This window comes from Cebidichthys violaceus, unplaced genomic scaffold, assembly GCF_023349555.1.
Source record: "Cebidichthys violaceus isolate CVI_PGR_0920_01 unplaced genomic scaffold, fCebVio1.0.p SCAF_12, whole genome shotgun sequence".
Classification (NCBI taxonomy): Eukaryota; Metazoa; Chordata; class Actinopteri; order Perciformes; family Stichaeidae; genus Cebidichthys; species Cebidichthys violaceus.
This window is the reverse complement of record NW_027176285.1, coordinates 8912629-8932275: the sequence shown is the minus strand read 5'-3', so window position 1 is coordinate 8932275 and position 19647 is coordinate 8912629. Positions and strand designations below refer to the sequence as shown.

Sequence of the window (19647 nt, the reverse complement as noted above, 5' to 3'; positions counted from 1 at the left end):
GTTGAGTGCAAATTATGAGAGGGGACACTTGACTTGAACAAGAAAACGTTTATTACTGCAAAGACGAGTCACAAATTTTAAGAAAACAACACTAAGAAGCTAGCCTGAGCTGAGATCTGAAATATTCAGAAAACCAAACTACATGTGTCTTTAATAGTTTCTATATTCAGCAATACGACACACTAAATGATAATGTCTTTATAAATATAAAAGTCCCCCAATTGTCCTCGTTTTTTTTGTATGTAAAATACACAATACAAATTACCCGACACGCATTGGTTCGCTTGTCAATTTGAGAAGTAACTGAATTGCACACAAAAAGAAAGTCACATGAAATTTGTGTGTATATATTATATCAGATATTATACATAATCCAAAAAAAGAGAAAGAAATCACGAAAGCACTTTAGCCAACATATCTGATAAAATGTTCACCAAAAGAATAAATCAAATAAGACACAAATAAATATACCTTTTTCAGTTTTTGATATATACATATTTTTGTCTAGGGTGAACAAAAATAAAAACCTTCCCCCAAATGCCACTGCCAAATGCTTGTGCTTGCATTAGAGCGTGCTACAGCTGGCCACGACTCACTAGACTGTCAAATGGCACTTGAAAACATCCAAATACAAATCTCAAACAGGTCACAGCATTCAGAAAATATTTGACAAAAGAAATCACGATCATGAGAAAACAATTCATAAGAGAGCATTTTACTTACAGTAACTCACCTTGTTCATTAACCAGTTCTGTACAATAAAAAGCCATCTGCAGGTAATCTACCAAGTGTGTGTGTGTGTGTGTGTGTGTGAGAGTGTGAGAGTGTGTGTGTGTGTGTGTGTGTGTGTGTGTGAGAGAGTGCGTGGAGTCACATCCAGTAAATAAATAGTCCAGTCTAAAGACAGGTCTTTATGCTTCCCTGGTGTCTTCTCAGTGGCAGCACCTGTGCAATGAAATGTCTGCTCAGCCTCTATCTGTAGCCCACCAGAGACCCAATAGTCACCCAGGCCATCTGCTCTGGCCGGGGCGAAATTAAAGGCACTGGAGTCTGCTATGGGTCAGTGAAGCTGCCGTGTCGTCCAGGTGAAGAGGCAACGCTTAGCTTTCGCTCCTATGACAAGTTAAGGAATAGCTTATGTCTTTTCTTTTGTTTTCTGGTTGGAAATCCGCTCCTTTCAAAACAGCCGTTTACAGAAACAATCTTACTTCTCAATTTCAAAGACACTGAGAAATAAAGTACAATTGTGTTGGCAGCATTAGCATCAGTCCAGTGTTAACCAGGCAGACTTTGAGATGCAGAAAGCTAAAAATCACTGTCTGGCACATAAGTCTATGTAATGTATAGTAAAATGGAACAACTAACATGAACAAAAAAACAAACAAAAACAATGTCTAGCAGCACATGGTAGGCGTGCAAGACCAGAAAGCACTTGATGATCCTAAAGCACACAATCAAGATTTAAAGAAACTATTTTATGAGCCATTTTCAATTCAGGCACAAAATAATACAAGTTTACAATGTTGTACTTGATTTATATGACAAGGGAGCTGAGATTCATGTTTGAAAAAAAAAGAAATTCAGTGAGAGAAAGGTAAAAATGACACAAAGTATCCTGCAAAAACCCTTATTCCTAATTGGTACACAATATCCAGATTGAGAGCATGATACGGAAATTGACACAGAGAACACCAGCACTTTTTATAACGTCATTCTCAAAAACTGATGTTAGCATGTTGGAGTCGGCCAATTGAGTTAATTTCGTCACAGTTATTATGAGAACACAGATCTATATGCAGCTCTGGAGAAGGTTCTGTACAAGAGATGAACTCGGGCTCAAGTTTTTGTCTGGATTCATTTTTGTACTGGGACATTTTCATTACTGTTCTCACAACTTTGCATTCAACAGTTCAATACCAAAAGTCGGAGAGCAAATTCATTATGGTCACAGACTGATGTAAACAAAATGCTGCAGGCCTTCAACTTCCAGCTACTTACAGTTTATTGACCTTTTACTTGCAGACTTTTCAAACTGTTCTTAAGCAATATACTAGAAAAGTCAGATTTGTGTGCGCTCAATTCCCAAGATCTGGTAAACCAGACATTTCAAGCCAGCGGACTCAGGGTTAAGGCTACAGAATGACGCGTACCGTATAGGTTTGCGGGACGCCGGAGTTAACTTTTGTGTCATGGAAATGATTTAACGAAACATCTGAGATTCCACTGACCCAGAAACCTAAATGACATGCAGTACTTGCTCTCCCACTCCTTTACTGCTACGTAGGCTTTCTACACAGGCACAAAGAAAAAAAGGATCCTGTGGACCTCGAGTATCTGAAGGAATCATTGACTAGTGATGGAGCCAAAACAAGTGATTACAGAAAATACAGTGCCATCCCTTTTTTTGATTTTACCTTAATAAACCTACGTACATGAAAAAAAACTCATGGTCCTCCTTTACAGTAGGTCTGCCATTTTCAGTGGTATAATTCATGTTTCATTAACAGTACCCATTATAATATGGTGCAATGGGTGAGTATCTAAACCAAAACCAAAACACAATAAATATCAATAAATAAACACTTTCAGACCATTTAAACAAGCATGAAAAAAACAATAACAAAAAATAATTTTAGTAACAACTTGTTCCTATTCAGAGGATTAATCTCAATAATCTCCACAACATAGAATGTTAGAACAGTTCAAGTATCGATGTAGTCGAATGAATCAGAAGTTAGTCCCCCATGTCTTTCCCATTTCACAGTCTATGAACTAATTACAGAGGAGCTACGAAAAGAAACAATCACATATAAAGCAACAAATATATGTAGTGTATCAGCATTATATATACTATACATATATATATATATATATCTATATATCTCTTTGAATATCACAAAATATCTACTTTTGGTCCACTGTACAAAGATGATCTTTAAACAGGGAACAAAGGGTGAAAGCATTTATGGGCTAAAAACTGAAATGGAAATGTATCAGAGGTGAGAGAAAAGCAATGCGGTTTTTCTCTATCGCGTTGAGAGTTGTGCAGTACAGTGGTGTGTGTGCAATAAGGTTTGGTGACTGTGCTGCACGCGTCAAAGGGCTGGCACCACTGGTTTGAGGTAGGGTGACTGATGGATGTGTTTCAACACACACACACACACACACACACACACACACACACACACACACACACACACACACACACACACACACACACACACACGCAGACACACAGGCTTATATACACACGTGTACACATGCACATAAAAACACAGTGCAGACTTATGCGTTCGTATTCACACACACACACACACACACACACACACACACACACACACACACACACACACACACACACACACACACACACACACACACACACACACACACACACACACACACATACACATACACATACATACACACATTTCACCCGATAACAAAGGCTAATGCAAGAGTAGGCCTCAAGAGGGCAGAGTGAGGGCAGAAGCAAGGCTAAAGACCATGATTCAGATAAGTAATAAGCTTAGTGGAGCTGATCCAGAGGAAACGACAGGTGATCTGTGCCTATATTCCTTGGTCTCAACACTGATGAGCCAGCCCAAATCCAGCCACCAGAAAGCCAAATTTGTGGCTGGGACAATGCAGAGCGGGGCCGTGGGCTCTCTACAGCACACAGTCAGGACTACAAGGAAAGCTGCATTTAAGGATAAGGCACTATGATAAAGCCGAGGTACATTAAATCCCTGACATTCCGTCTGCTCTGCGACATGGCACTGTGGGACAGGAGACAGCTCTCGGGTGGCCCAAGTGGCTCCCTCTCAGCTTCGTTTGTTTTTTTTGGTCCTTTGTGAACTTAGGATATTTCATTAAGACAGAAACTGCAAAAAAACCCAAAAAAAACAGGGGAACATGTCCAGTAAATTGTTTTCAAGATTACAGCTGGTCACGTACACCACACTACAGAGCATCTACAATGAACAAAGGCAAGCGTTATGCACGGAGTGCATAGAAAAGCTAGCATTGAGGAAGTGGTTTTGTACAGCTGGTCTTTTCAATCTCATTTCTATATACACAAGTAGCAGCACAGATACTTCTTTAGGGGTTTCCTTTTCTGTGGCTAAAATCTATAAGTGGTTGTCAGTGGGTGGCTACCATATGAATCTCAAACAGAACAGACAAAACTGCCCCATGATCCTTTTTCAAATGTCACACATACATAGAAAGTCCTCCCTTTAATTTTTTGTAGCTACATACAATACTCAAAATATTTTGTTCAGCCAAACATTTATCAGCAGTTGGAATGCATGTGGACATAAATCATGCTAAAATTAGGAGGGATAAAAATGGAAATCAAAACAAAACAAAACAATGATAGCACCATGAGTTTTTGGGTAATACCAATTGAAAGTACAGCAAAACTATTTACAATAGGTGAAGGTCTTGAGTCAATCGATGACTCTGCACAACTGGGACTGGTGACATGGATTTGAGCTCTGAGACATCAGTAGTTTGAAAGAGTTGAATTTTCCTTCAAGACAAAACCCATCTGTATAGACAGACAGAGGCCTTGTGTCAACAAACATTTACCGGGTCAAATTAGTCCTCCTCCATATGCCGCATTGCGATAGAGCACAACCTTATGGGATGACACCACATCCAGAATCTAAGCAGTCAGACACGGACAGCACATCTTGGCCAGAGTATCATCATCATTTCAGCACTCCCCCCCACTGACAGGTTTAGATATGGAGAGGAGAGCATGTCCGCACACGTGCAGACAGAGACGATGCATGAAAAAGACAGAAACATCTAGACTGACTGAGAGAGAGAGATAGAGAGATAGAGAGAGAGAGAGATATATGTGGAGAGTGAGATAGCGAAACAGGCCAAACAAAGGCTAGCCGTGCCCTTTAGACCCTCAAACGGAGGCGTAGGTGTTGCCTGTGGCGCTGCAGTGGCGGATGGTGGGAGTAGCGGCAGAAGGGGTTAGGATGTGCTCAGTGTGGTCCTGCGGGGGCTGGGGCAGCGAGTGGAGGACACCTGGCTGGACGACCCCCACCACAGGGTGGGACCCGTCCTCCAGGGCCCCGACCTGGATCACCTGGATCACCTCGTGCTCCGACTTTTCTCGCTTCGCGAGAGGTTCCCCCGTCTCCTCTATGTCGTCTTCTAAGTCGCTGTCCATCCCGCTGGTTTCATCTAGACGGGAGAAAGCATTGCATGTGTAAAAACCCAAGTGTGGACTCAAGAGCTCACTTAAAAAGGACAGTTTTTCTCAAATACTGGTCACTCTTTATACATTGTACCACGTACCTTTATCAATGTTAGAGAGGGACAGCGTGTTGAGGCTGTCGAACTGAAAACAGAGACAAACATCATAATTAGTGGTGGGCATGAGTGGCTCACATAGTTTTAATGTGTTTCTTAAGCCAATAGAGATACTACATTGTAATTAGATAAAATGTCTGTTCTGGGGTGATTTTATCAACGGATGAAAAATGACCCAAAGTTTTATTCACATCTGATATACAGTGTATCCGTCATATACTGTAGTGCATCACTGTAAAATACTGTGATGATGAGATGCTAAAGTTATACCTCCCCCATGACACCGATGGGTGTCTCTCCGGTAGCTTGTGCCACGCGATGCTCCACAAGGTAAAACATGTACTCATCGTACAGCAGGCGAATCAGGTGGAAAGAACCAAAGCTGGCAGCACTGCGAAGGGTCAGGTCCCTGATCACCATAGAACTGCAGAGACATAAAAAAAAAAAAAACATTGTGAGTGTCTGCACACTCCCAGGTGCGTGTCAATATGGTTGCTTTTTATAATTTTTTCACAGACCTGTAGAAGGACCACTTGAGCAGGAACTGTCGAGCTGCCCTGGGGAAGCTGGGCCGGTGCTCGTAAGGCTTGAGCACCTGAGTGACCACATTTTCCAGCCAAGCTGCCCATTGCTCCAGAGAGCTTTGCTGCTGTAGTGTGGCCTTGAAGTCCTGCTCCAAGTGCTGAACAACTCCCTCCTCACACTGGCACACCCATGATGCCTGCTCCTATACAGCAACACAGAGAAAGAACTGCAGGTTCACAGCTGTACAGTGAACTCTACTCTTTTGACGGAGTGGATTATAGAGAAGGAATGGCACAGCACACATTACAAAAGCACCGACACTGACTATCCAAACACAAAGAGCTGTCCCGACCTGTACGTTGGCAAAGTCAACACGGTTGAGATCGCTCAGCATCTGGTTAATCTGTGATGTGTTTTGCAAAACAGCACGTGCCGCCTGAGCCAGGTGGTTCAGAGATGTGTATCTGCGCAGTGTTTGCGCAAAGGCACTAACAGCGGCAATCTGTGTAAAGAGCACACATAAAAAAAAGCCCAGGTGTTACTTCCCAACCTCTCAAACCTGACGACAAATGCCACTCTCTTCCGACTTTTAAATGTAGCATTTTCACAGAGGTAACTCTGTTTGAATACTGCAAGTGTACCTTAGTCTGGATCATTCTCTGTGGAATGGCATTCATGGCATTATTGAGCCAACCTTCCAGGCTTTTGGCAAAGTTGCGAATGGCTTGAGTCAAGGCACCTGGAAGACAAAAACAACAACAGCGAGTTCATGATCGCGATGTTACGAGCATTAACGCAGCAAACAAGCAAACATGAGGGGTGTCCATGACTGTGGCTCACTGGGAATGGGTCTCAGGACATCAGGGATGAGGATCTCCACGAGGGCCTGGTACATTAGATGGTCACAGGTACTCATCCATTTGAGTACCGCCTCGCTTCTGCACAGTTCCAATAACTGTGAATGGGGCAGCCGTGCTTCAATCTCACTTAAGCTGCTGAGGAACAAACAAATCAGACTTTGAATTTTCAGATCATCCCAAAATAAACTATGTTTGACAATATTTCTCTCTGGCTATCGCTGATAGACTTCAACATTGTATATTACCAGCTTGACCTCACCTGTTTTCTGTTACAGTGGCACCCTCTACAGAGTCCGGGGGAGAATAACGCCAGAATGTCTGCCACAACTTCTCAATTAGACTGAACTGGAGGTTGACAACCACATCCAGGATAGCCTGCAACAAAAGCACAGAATAAACAAATGTTTATAAAGTCTTCACTGGAACCACATTCTAAAACAAGAAGAAATAGTTCATTTGTAAACTGTCGACAGCGAAGTCTGCACATTAACCCCAAACTAGGAGCATGTGATGAAATGTGTTTATTTGGTAATTTTGGTGAACTTAATCTTGAGAAGAAGGTGGACAGCTCTCTGTCAGATCATAAGTCCTTGGCCATCAACTGCGGATAACCCGATTCCTACTTTTCCAGGTAGCAGGAGAGATTTGATTGAAAACTTCACAAGATGAAGAGAACAGTCTGCTCCAAAATGCCAGTAGCTGGCATTTAGAAATCTCTGTCACTATAAACACACATAACATTTCCCGAAGTTTCCACTCTCTGAATCCAGACAAAGTTTAAATGTGTGTTGTTTTCCAAAAATGTGTAAAACCTTAGTTCAGTATTTTCAGTCTTACCTGTCTTTTCTCATTAAAGAAAGCTTAAATAAGATTAAACTAGTGAATTGCTGTAATAATAGATAGAGGCAGATTAAAGCAGATATATACGGGAAAAGAAGGGGGACAAACATGGGCTAGCTTTATTGATATATCAACGGATGCTGCAATATTAAAAGGGATTACTTAGCTTTCTTTGAGCACTGAAGAGGGACCCGACCCCCTGTTCCCCTTGTGAATTACACACATTGAAGTGAATATGAAAAGCCCTTCATCTAACCTCACAGTGCTCTCTGTAAAGGGACTGGAGAGCTTTCACATCCTCTGGGCTGATGTTCTCTGAATTGCTCGGTCCCAGGTCCAGCTCTACAAAGTCAGGGAGTGCCCGCGACGCATCTGTTGGGAGTGATAACAATTTTTATTTTTTTAATTTGAATAATCTGTAAAACAAAATATTCAGTATATTTAAAGGCAATCCCATGTGTTCTTGGTTTTACAGAGACATTCAGATAAAGAGGAAAGCAGCTGACCAAGGAACTGCTGGTGGTGTTGACTCTGTGCAATGACTGTCTGCTCTTCTGCACCAGGAATGTGCTGGCCTCCACCTGAGTAATTCTCCCCAGAGCAGCCATCAAACTTCTGCACCGGCTTGAACCTGCAAATAACATCGGTATCTATAAAAAAAAACTGCAACTTGTTTCCCAACAAATACTGCATGTCCGTAAGCATGCCTAGTTGCCTGTGTACCTCTGTTTCTGCTGAACAGGTTGCTGTCTGAGTGCCATGTACTGCATGTCTTCTTGGAGTCTGTTGAGTGGCGAGTCTGGTTTCACACGTATACCATAGTAATGATATTTGGAGTTCCCTCTGCAAGTCAAAACCAAAGGTGAACGCACATTGACGGACCCTCAATGTGAGGCGTACAGACATGTTCACATGGATGGAAGAGAGACACAGAAGAGAAGGACGGATGATGCTTTTAGAATATCAGGGTTTCAATTAATGACAAAAGTAAGAAGAGCCACGCAAGCATACAGCCATGAACTTTTCCTTACGTCAGAAAAAGACAATCGAAAAAAGAAGCTAACCTTGTCCCAAGGCGCCTCGTACGGAGTCCCATGAAGATGGAGCGGATAAGTTTACCGAAAGAGGCTGCATTTACAGGGTCCAGTTTCTGCTCCTGGCAGTGGCGCAGATAATGATTGTAGAGGGTGGATCGTGGTAGACTTACGCCCTCTGCTGTCTCGTAATTGTCCAACAGCCACTGGAGCTACAAGGGGAACACATGCTTTTTTTTTTACCAAAGAGATTCAAACACTGGTCCACGCAAACTGCCTGGAAAGACCTGATGTCGTGGCACCACAACTCTGCGAAAGCATTTCTACAGCAGCCAGTGAATTTAAAACGATAGGAACATTTAAAAGCAACAAAAACAGAAAGTCAAACTCAAATGTATACAGAGTTGAGAGAGGCAGTAGTCAGAAGTAGAGGGGAGGGCAAGCATTCGTAAAAAAGCAACTTACATGGCTGTTGAGCAGCGAGCTTCTCTGACTGGATAAACCCTCAGATTTTTGGAGAGTCTCAATCGCCATTTCAATCTGATAAACCACGAAGCACAGGACAACAAAATGTAAGAGGGGGGGAAATAAAAATGAAAGCAAGAAAAAAATAAAGCGCTGATGTAGACACGATAGTATCCACTTGCAAAAATAAAAGAGAATCTAGAAAGGATCACAAAGCAAGCACCATTAAACCCAAGCAAAGCAGGACTAGCTGTCATTTAAAGAAAGTCTTAGCCTAGTTAAGAAGTGGGAACATGAGGCTCAACAGGATCAACGAAGCACTTCAAATCCTTCCAGACTCCACCAGCACAGATCCACTTATAACAACCATCATGTGTAGAGAAAAATGACAGTCTCCTCTCCATTGTAAAAACAACAGACTAAGGCAGCGTGCCAAGATGATTTACTAACACCTGCACGGAAACCTCGAGGTTTATACTAAAAAGTGAAGAAGTCTAATTGGCCTTTTTACAAACAGCCTAATGACTGACAGAAACACACAGTAACATAGGCTAACAAAGGAGCCCATTTATATTGTCACATCACTTAGGCTTGACAACGATGAGCTGGTATTTTGCTAAAGCAGTTAAATGCCTTTGCACACATTTTGATTAAATACAAAATAAAAAAGTTCTCCTTTGCATAGCTATTATTGGATGTTCTAAACTCTCTGCCATGACAGATATCCGGTCGACAAGCATCATTGGTACGTTACTGCCAGAAAGCATCATTATGGTGGACTATATGAAAAAAAACAATGGGGCATTCAGATTATAGCAAAAAAAAGGCAAAGCACTTGTGCTGCATGCACCACTTTGTCCAATGCAGGACTCTCGTGAGGGGTGGGTAAGTCCTCCCCTCCTTAATACACCTGTCTCAGGTCGTAGCCCCTCCTTTCTTCTACACCAAAGACTGGGAATAACAGACTGATAAAAACAGAACTACTAGAGAATGCTGAAATTTTGACAACACGACACAAATACTGAGCTTAAATATGGAACTCTGCTAAAGACACTGGTGCCCTACTTTTTGGATCAAACTAGCGCAAAGATCAATAAAGTGTGACAGAAACAGAGCGTTTAATAGTGGGGAGTCTGGGCAAAGTGATAGTGAAGAGCCAATTAGTGGGCGCTGTTAACTCACAGTAGCTGGGGAAGCTCGTGCCGTCTGGGTGACAGGGTGGGGTGCAGCGTTGTCCATGATGTAAGCCCCAGGACTGGTGCTGATTACCTGACCCCCTGCCAGATTCATGCTCATTCCTCCGCCGCCCCCTCCTCCATTGTTGGTCATGCCGTGAGACGTCACCACAGTGGACACTTGTGATGAGCTGCTCTGTGTGTCAAAGTAGTTCCCTCCACTGTTCTGGCTATACAGCTGCGGCTCTGAGTACGAGTAGGTTCTTCTGTTCAAAAGAGAGGTTAGCAGTCAGCCACAAAACTGAGAAACAAAGTTAATATTATAGAGTTATTATTTCAACTTTCAAACTATGTTATTTCTTCTTAGAATAAAGTTTTTTCTTTATTTTCTTTATGTTCTTAAGACACCTATTTATGTGGTAGTTACAATACAATTGTTGGTGCAGGTACAGTCAAATACTGTCAACAACAATTGTCCAATCCAAAATGTATTATCATCTTTTATGGATACCTTTTGAAAGTAAAATAAAAAAAAATTGTGTTTACGTATTTAGACGGGTTTTTGTTTGTGATGTGGGTGTCCCTTTTACCTTTCACATATGTTGACACAAGCCTGGTACTCAGATCATGTGTCCAGCTGTTTGCTGTATGTTTGATTTTTGTATTTTTAAGCACTTAAGTCTAGCTTACATGAGTGTTTCCACCAGTAGCTGAGGTCACATAGTATGTGTGTTTGTGTCCACATGCGTGTGAGTCTCTGTGTTATCACAGTAGGACAAAAACACAGCTTGGGCAATCTAGTCGAGTGTCTATGTAACCCCCATCCCTCAGACCCAGGGGACCCTGGTGTAGCATCAGCACTTAAAAAGACAGACCTACTTCTGCTCATGTTCAGGTGACCGAGCACAATCAAGCACACGACTGCAGACCCCCTCATACGAGTCGAAAAACACACACACAAAAAAAACAAACGCACTCCCACCAACATCATGTGCTTGTGACATGAATGATGGTTTGAGGAGACTCAAGAGGAGAAAGAACAGGCTGCAGAGACTTAGCGCTAATATTTATAGAGCTGGGTAACAGACTGACTCACATGTTGCCATTAGTGTAGACGCCACTGTTTTCCTCCACATACTGCACCTGTGCTGGGTAAACATGCTGAACCTGTTGAACAGTCTGGGCCTGGCAAGACAAATTGCAAGAGTTGCAAGTGAATGATTCAATTGACCATATTGCAAACATAGACATGGAGACACACACATATGCACACACGCAGGAACATTCAGACACGAACACGCCCACACAGACAGGCTGGATGTACCTGTTGCTGGACAGGCACCTGCTGGGTGGAGCCGGTAGGCTGGACAGGCACGGTGGTCTGAAGAGGGACTGTGGAGGTGGAGTCAGCGCCTGCCTCAGGGGTCTGCATGGCGCCTAAGTAAGACAGAGAGAAGCACAGTGTTACTGTAGATAGATAATGGTCACAATCACTGGAAACCAAGAACACCCTCGACCTACCGGTTTAACTGGCAAAGCAACTTTACAACTACAACAACAAAATGATCTAAACGCATCACTGAGCCAGGGCTCACACGGGGCATCACGCATTGATAACTCCCTTAAACAGAGTAGATTTACAAATATGGGGTCGTAACAAACATTTACGATGACATAAATACGTTATTAAATTAGTCTGATGATTTTGTTAGCCCAGAAGATAAGATGTCCCTAGACATAGTAGAAAACATGACAGATTTTCCTAAATCAATGCTACTAAAGCTGCTCAAGAGAAAGTCTACCCTAGCACCTGTTTCTGCCTTGTAGTACTTAATGTACTGAGAGCCTCATGCATCAGTGACACATGGTCTTGTCACCATGTTCACAGCCATAAAACAAGTTAATATTTAACAAACTCCAAATAGATGATGCTTCTCGTTGCTCAGTCAGTTCCCAATTGTACAGGTTTAACGTTAGTTGAGATAGGAAGTCCAGGATCATTACTAACAAAAGGTACTAGGAACAACTGGAACGTAATCTTGTATTTTAAAGTATCTTTACTAGATAGGGCCATTACTGGTAATAAAAGAGCTATGTTGCTGCATTGTGCATCAGAGATTTAAGACCGTGTCTACAGCACTTACTATCCAAGGCTAAAATGAGCTATTTTGAAGATAAGGAAAAGGGTGTGAGACACTGGTGGTGAACCTGTGTTTATGAGTTAATAATAGCATGGCTACCATCACCCATTCCTTCCAGGGGGAAGGCCACCTCCTCCCCATCACAGTTTCCATGAACAAGCCTCTCTTGGTTAATTAAGCCGGGTCTCCTAACAGCTCTGAATCTCACCAGGGACAGCCTGCCCCTTCCCTTCAATATTATACTGGCCTTTTTCTTGGGAAGCAGGGTTTCACTTTATTTGCGTTGGGGTGACCAACTTCAAAATTGGACCACAAAGCTGAGTCAATTGTTCCCGGTGCATTGAGAGGGTGAGGAGTGGGTAAGGCAGCGGGAAAAGTCTGTATTTTCTTTAAATATACAGGGGCACTGACATTCATTAACGCAAAGCCATCTGCTTCCAGCATGACTATTTTCAACACCTTTGGGAGGGGGATGTGAGTATATACTATCACTGTCAGACATGTCAGTGGGCTGCTGCTAGACAGGCTGCAGTCTGGTTCCTGGAAAAATAAGCTACTATCCCGTTCAAATATACATAGTCTGCGATTTAGACAAGACACTGTAAACTATGACATATGTTCACAAAAAAATGACACACCTATATATACTACCATGACACACGGGAAACTCTTTTACCCTGAAGTGTGAAAGCCATTGGATGCAGGCCACCCAAAATGATAAAAAAAAAAAAAAAGTCAAACTGCAAAGTAAAACTGAAGCCTTCAGCTTACTGCAACCAAATGCTAATCAAAAAGACTTGAGAAGAGAATCTACACTTACATTCCACAGTGCAGTTTGAAAGCTAAAGAACATGGCCCCAACTGGGCCCACCAAAAATCGAGGGAAAGAGCCCCTGCATCAGAACACACTCTTGTTGCCTCACCCCAACCCCCTTCACAAACACACGCACGCATACACACACACACACACACACACACACACACACACACACACACACACAGACACTACCACACCTCCTGCCTCACCATTCAGGCACTCCCTTGTGGCCCACTTAAATGCTGTGCTCCACTGAGCAAGTGCAAGCCCTACAAAGACGCGGAGGAACAAAAGCCACCAAGGAGGGCAACGTTTTGCCCTGCGTTTTCTCCCCTCAATTCCTCTCGCTAACATTACAAGCGACAAATAAGGGAAAAGTGCAAGGTTCACAGTTGCCGCCGCCAGAAAATACACAGCATCGTATTTGCCTCTCTAATGATCATGTATGATAAAGGTGGAGCCTGACGGACCAAATAAAGAAATAGGAGCAGGTGAACAAGGTTGAGAAGTACACCATACGCAAAATCTCTCCCTCTCTCTCTCTCTCACACACACACACACACACACACACACACACACACACACACACACACAGTACATGCAACCCCAGGCAAGACAGGAGCATGATCAGGTGCTAATACAGCGGGAAAACAGGTGGAGGGAGATGTGATTGGGAGCTGAGGAAGAAGGAGGTATGCAAAGTGCAGTGTTTGCTTAGGAGTTGAGTTTTACAACTATAAAGGGTGAATTATATTATTACCGCCTGCATTGGTGCTGATTTTGACATATGAAACATTGTATCAATATATGGGACACTGTCAGTGGTGACAAAAACATAGTGATACTTAGTGTTCAATGTAAAATCTGTTTTTATTTCATGACAGGAAACAGGGGAAACAGAAATATCAACATTTCTGGAAGCATCATGAGGTTACAGAGCGAGTCTAACTGTACCCTGTTATTGACATATGTGGGGTTAGGAAGCAAAAAAACAAAACAAGGACCTTTAAGTCTCCTCTTTCATCAACAATATACATTATTGCGGGGCGGCTGGGGGGAAATAACAAACCAAACACGCTGTATTCTGCTAAGCCATGAAAATGGATGACTGAATAATTGAATTAATCGGCCCCTCTTTAAGTGATTGGAAATGTAACAGGACCCAGGCAGCAGGTGGCATGGTACTATTTCTGCGCTGCCGGATTACAGGTAAGTGGTAACATGATATGATAACTAGCAGTTCCCAACATCCTGTCTGTGTGTGTGTGTTGGGTAAAGGTGTCTGTGCATGACCTATTCTGGGTTGTATATGCCAACAGATCAATATATTAACAATATTTTAGGCTTTACCTGCAGTATGCAAAAAAATAAATAAAAAAAGTGTGCGATTTGTATTTTGATCTAAATGGTTTGAAGTGCTCTGGCTCTGTCAGGCTACATGAGTAGTACTGTGATTCATGGTTCACAGCTATCACACAATTGAAAAAATAACCAAATTCTACTAAATTAACTGTATTAATTGACTGTGTGTGGTGAACACATACAAGCCGAGATGGTTCAGGAGTCCCATCACTACTAGAGGTGCACCTGTCCTCTCCACCTCACCTCTCCACTGACACACCCAATCTCTGCCCTAACGGGAATCTCAGGTCGCAGCTGCACAGGAGACCCAATGGACCCCGAAATAATCGTGATGCAACATTAAGAAACCTAGCCTGTACTCTTATGAACCACCCATAGAATTAAGTAATCTTAAAATGCAAGTTTACTATTCAGCTGTAAGCAAATTGCCCATTGTTTTGAAATGTTTGTAACAAATTTTAAGCGAGCCCCAAATCAAATCTGGCATTATTAAAATGAACTAACGACCTGGATCCCCTCTGGAACAGTGTACACTCCTTCTCGGTCCTTGTTTTTTTTCTTGCGTACACAGGGAAAACATGCACACACGTAACAATATTACAAAAATGTTAAATTGTACATGTTTCTCAATAATTACACGTGTTTTGCAGAAGAGGTGGATAAATCTGGACCTTACCAGACCTGTACGGATTGTGAAATGCAGAATAACGAAACGATTCGGAGGAAAAAAACACACGGGTAGTTAACATTGAGGTATTTTAATGTTAAATCGGGCAGGTGTTTTTTTCCTCAAAGCTCACCACTGCAAAACTTCGCCTTGTGTTATCAAGATAGCTTATCACAGCCATCGGATGCCACAAAGAGGGCAGATGGAGAGCTAGCGAAGCTATCTTGCTCCCTAAGACAAAAGGGAAAGTAATGGCTTAGCTATTGTCAATAGCTGTTAGTGTATGGAAAGCTAGCTCACAGCACTCTCCTTTGCTGATCGACGTTATTGATTTTGTATGACCAGCGATATATAAACCACCCGACACATACACTTGCAATATCACCGTAACATTAGCCAAGAACGGTATACCAACAGGCATTGTGAGAGGGCAACGCTTGGCGTTAGCAACCTAGCAACAACAGACACCTGCTCCTGCTCCAGCTGACCAGCTAGCATCAGTGCCTAGCCCAGACCTATGCTACCACCCAGCATGGTAAGTTTTAGGCAAATAAGTTACACGGAAACCCGTTTTTCTTCCACACCACCTGGCGTTTAGGTCAGTTTCAGACACAAAGCACCCCGTAAGAGGACATCGCTTGCTACAGCTAGCGATCAGGACCTCTCACAGCTGTGGGTATCTTACAGGCAACGTTAGCAAAGCAGGCTACCACGTCACAAAGAAACACCCTCGCTAGCAAACTACCCCAGCTATCCACCGAGCCTTCATTCAGCTGCACACAAAAACACAAGCCACAGCATTAATATATCCTTCATGCAATTATCCCTTGGAAGCGAGAAAGGCCGATATTAAAGCTAGAAAAAAAACAGTTTAAAAAAAACAAATGTATTCAAACCTGAGCTGTGGACTGGTTGATGAAGATGAGGATGGTGGAGGAGATGGTAATGATGGAGCGAGAGGTTGTTGTTGGTGGGTTACAGTCGCCAGGACTACGGTGACTATGGCGCTGCCTCACTGGGCAACAGTTGCTATAAAACTCACCGTGAGCGCGCAACCTTACCAGGCAGGTGGGAGGAGATTAAAGCGCACTTAATACAGTCTTAAACAAAATCACACCGAAACACATATGTTTGAGTATATTGAGTCTATGTAACAAGACTGACAATTATACCCGAGCGGAGGCGTTTAGTCTGGTTTATTTGGAGACGTTTAATTAATCAAGAATAATTATGGGATGTTGAAATATAAAACAAGACAACGACTGTAAGCATATTCTTAAAGAAAAATAATATGCATTGTCTTTTTCCATTAGAATGGATTAACCCAAGTTTTATAAAGACCTAACCCTGATCCAGGACCCTCATTATATTGTTTTATTTTATTAATTTCTTTATTTACATACTGTCATAATTGAGCTACGACATCCCGATGATGATTCATGCTTGTGTTTGTGCTTCTTTTTAAGGTGATTGAATTTTCCGCTGCAATGATATTATAGCCCATGCTTGTATTGTGAGAATCGGAGGATGCCAAGTTTATCTAAGTTTTGGCCAAACACAGGGCCAGGTTTACAGTTTGGTTTAATATGTCTATAGGTCTGTCATCATGTCTTGCCACAAAGAGCAAAACCTCTGGTCTTTGTCTCAATCTCAGCAACATCTGGGTGTTTCCTTTTTCATCTGTCTTTCTCTAGTAAATAATTCAATTTGCCACGGAGATATATTTGTCTTGACATTCACTTTTTAATTTCACAAATTTAAATAAAAACAACTATGGTTTTATCTGTAGACAATTTAGTTTGGTTAAAAAAAGGAGCAAAGAGTTTAGAAAATGATTATCGATACCACCTAGTGGTTGCCTTTTAGTTTAACAGAAAAGGACATACTAACACGTGACCTCTTTCGCCCTGGCCAAAATCAACCACGCCAGGTGGACGTGGAAAGCCAAAGACGTCAGACGAATTTGCCAAGCGGATCCGAAACGTGAAGGTAACATAATAAACCGAAATAGCTTGATTAATTTGGTTATATTCTTTTTTATTTTGCTTTTGGGGCAATTTTTTTTTTAACTTTATTTGATTTACTTTGAGTTTGGTTTCAATAAATAAACGTCAGTGACAACCAAACCAAGAGCCCACGAGTCCATCAAACCATCAAAGTGAGTAAAACAAATAGCTCCATGTTACACCTTGCAAACTGTCTGTACTGTGTACCGTTTCCACTAGATTTGAGAACCTCTGGTGCCCACCGTCAGTGTTTTAATACAGAAGTAGGCCATAAACCATTTGCATTCATTCTGACATCCTCATAGAAAGTATCAAAAATAAGGATCATAAATAGATCTATCATGTGTTGAAACATTTCTTAAGTCTCAGATTTGAGAGCTGAACAAAAAGCATAAACCAGACTTATTTTGATGTTTTCTCACCTTGTGTGGGAGAATGTAGTAAATGCAAGGGCTGGAAGAAAAGTGGGGGTAAAACCGGTGGTATACACTTAAAATGAACGCTGACTGAATGATTGCCTTCCATTAACTTGTCATACGTTAGTTTTTGCGTGTATTTGGAAGTGTGAACGGACAGTTCCCATTATTCACAACACCAGATGGCTGAATAGGCCAAGAGTTAATACCATTATTCTGTGCCGCACTGTATTTGTTGACAATCATGTTGTATTTTGCGATTATTCTCGGTGTCCTACTTTGTTGTTGAAAAGTTAAACCCCTCCTAATGAATGTGTCGCTCCTCCTGAACAATTAAATACATAATTAAATGCATTCCTACTAGATACAGAGCTTAACTAACCACCTGTGTCCACGTCGCAACACTTTCTTTTTTGGTTAGTAGTACTAAACAGATGCTTTTTGGAAAAGATGTTGTTGCTAGGCAACTACTGAAACCCCCATCTGAAGCTTTACACTCATTTGCTAAAAGAATTATTTTTTTTTCAACTAAAAGAGTTTTGTCCTCTTTCAAACAAGAACAAATTAAATTAGCCACCATGAACAGATCCGCAATAGTTTGGTGCATCTTCATCTCACACAGAGGCACAAAGTATATGACAAATGGAAAACAAGGGTACAAATAATCTTCTTTTTTTTATTGATCTATTCTAATATATATATATATATATATATATATATATATATATATATATATATATATATATATATATATAATATGTTCACCGGGTGACCGTGGCTAAGTGGAGAGCAGGGCCGCCTTTCAATCAGAGGGTCAGCGTTTCGATCCCCAGCTCCTGCTCCGCTAGTCTCATGTCAATGTGTCCTTGAGCAAGACACTTAACCCCAAAATTGCTCCCGTAGCTGCGTCTACTGGTACTTACTGAATTGTAAGTCGCTTTGGATAAAAGCGTCTGCTAAATGACCGTAATGTAATGTTCAAAAGTAAAAAAATTAGCCGTGTCTTTCGCTTATTGTAGCCCATTTCCTACAAACCATGTGTACTTTATATTGCTGCTGATCATGATGAGGTCTGAATATATCTTTGTTTTTAATCCTCATGGTCATTTCTGCACTGTAAAAATCAAATATTTGCCAAGCAAAAACGCACATTTGTGTGCGTTTGTGCTTGGTAATCTATGGTGATCCTCATGTATGCTTTTTTAATAAATTGTTTTAAGCTTGTAGTTGTGTTGTGGTTGCATCTGAAAGCGCACACTGGATTGAACAATCTGTACTGCATTGAAATGCAAAAATAAAAGCAGCTATAGTCACTGATAGTTTACAAATGTCAAGCCAGTTTTAAAGTCTTCATTTTCATACCATGTGAAAATGAATGGCTGGGAGACGAGATACACAATGCCATGCTTTCAGAAAAGGTGTGAAATGTAAGTCATTTGCAGTAATTGAACTAAAACATGTAAAATCATTGATATGGGTCACTAACAGAAATCCACCTCATGATCTACGCACAGGAGCAATCGTTGCACATTACAGTACTATACTCAAACAACAGGTTATGTCTATGAACATTACAGCGAAATGATAAGGCTGTCTTGTTACTATAGTTACAAAGCCATGGTTCTAAGAAAAACCTTCCCTTGCATACTTTGCTTTGATAGCAGTGTTCAATACTGTGCAAAATGTAACCAGAAACTACCTGAAGTATTTACTGCATCAACATTATTCTACACAAGCTGTATCAAAACTGAGAAAGTAAACATTTAAATCCCGTAGGCTCAGCCATTCATATACATTGATCTGGATTTGGTCGAAGAGAGTGAAACTTGCACTGAAAATGTAAAAGTCAATTCTTTCAAGACCAAAGGAGCAGCATCTTGGATTGTTTTATCAATCAATCAATCAATCAATCAATCAATCAATCAAATCCCTTTTATTTTGCTAAATGAAGCTGCTGCTAAGTTGTGGCGCCATCTAAAGTGTTCTTCCCATTAACCATTTGACT

The 19647-nt window shown here is 41.6% G+C and overlaps 1 protein-coding gene across 3 annotated transcripts; it reads right to left on the bottom strand.

Moving 5' to 3' along the window:
- Positions 1-28: 28 nt before the first annotated feature.
- rfx3 (regulatory factor X, 3 (influences HLA class II expression)) lies at positions 29-16203 on the bottom strand. 3 transcript variants are annotated; one of them, XM_068706194.1, is made up of 17 exons: positions 16117-16203; positions 11558-11670; positions 11330-11418; positions 10241-10499; positions 9059-9133; positions 8624-8805; positions 8283-8402; positions 8066-8190; positions 7816-7931; positions 6979-7094; positions 6700-6854; positions 6501-6598; positions 6212-6361; positions 5853-6061; positions 5605-5758; positions 5320-5362; positions 29-5205 (listed from the first exon to the last, which is right to left on the bottom strand). In XM_068706194.1, the coding sequence occupies exons 2-17, from the start codon at positions 11663-11665 to the stop codon at positions 4925-4927; spliced, it is 2280 nt and encodes a 759-aa protein (XP_068562295.1). In that variant the 5' UTR covers positions 11666-11670; positions 16117-16203; the 3' UTR covers positions 29-4924. The 3 variants fall into 3 exon arrangements, with proteins under 3 accessions (XP_068562295.1, XP_068562296.1, XP_068562297.1); XM_068706195.1 differs by having other exon boundaries at positions 6700-6851; XM_068706196.1 differs by having other exon boundaries at positions 10241-10496.
- Between the last annotated feature and the right edge of the window lie 3444 nt (positions 16204-19647).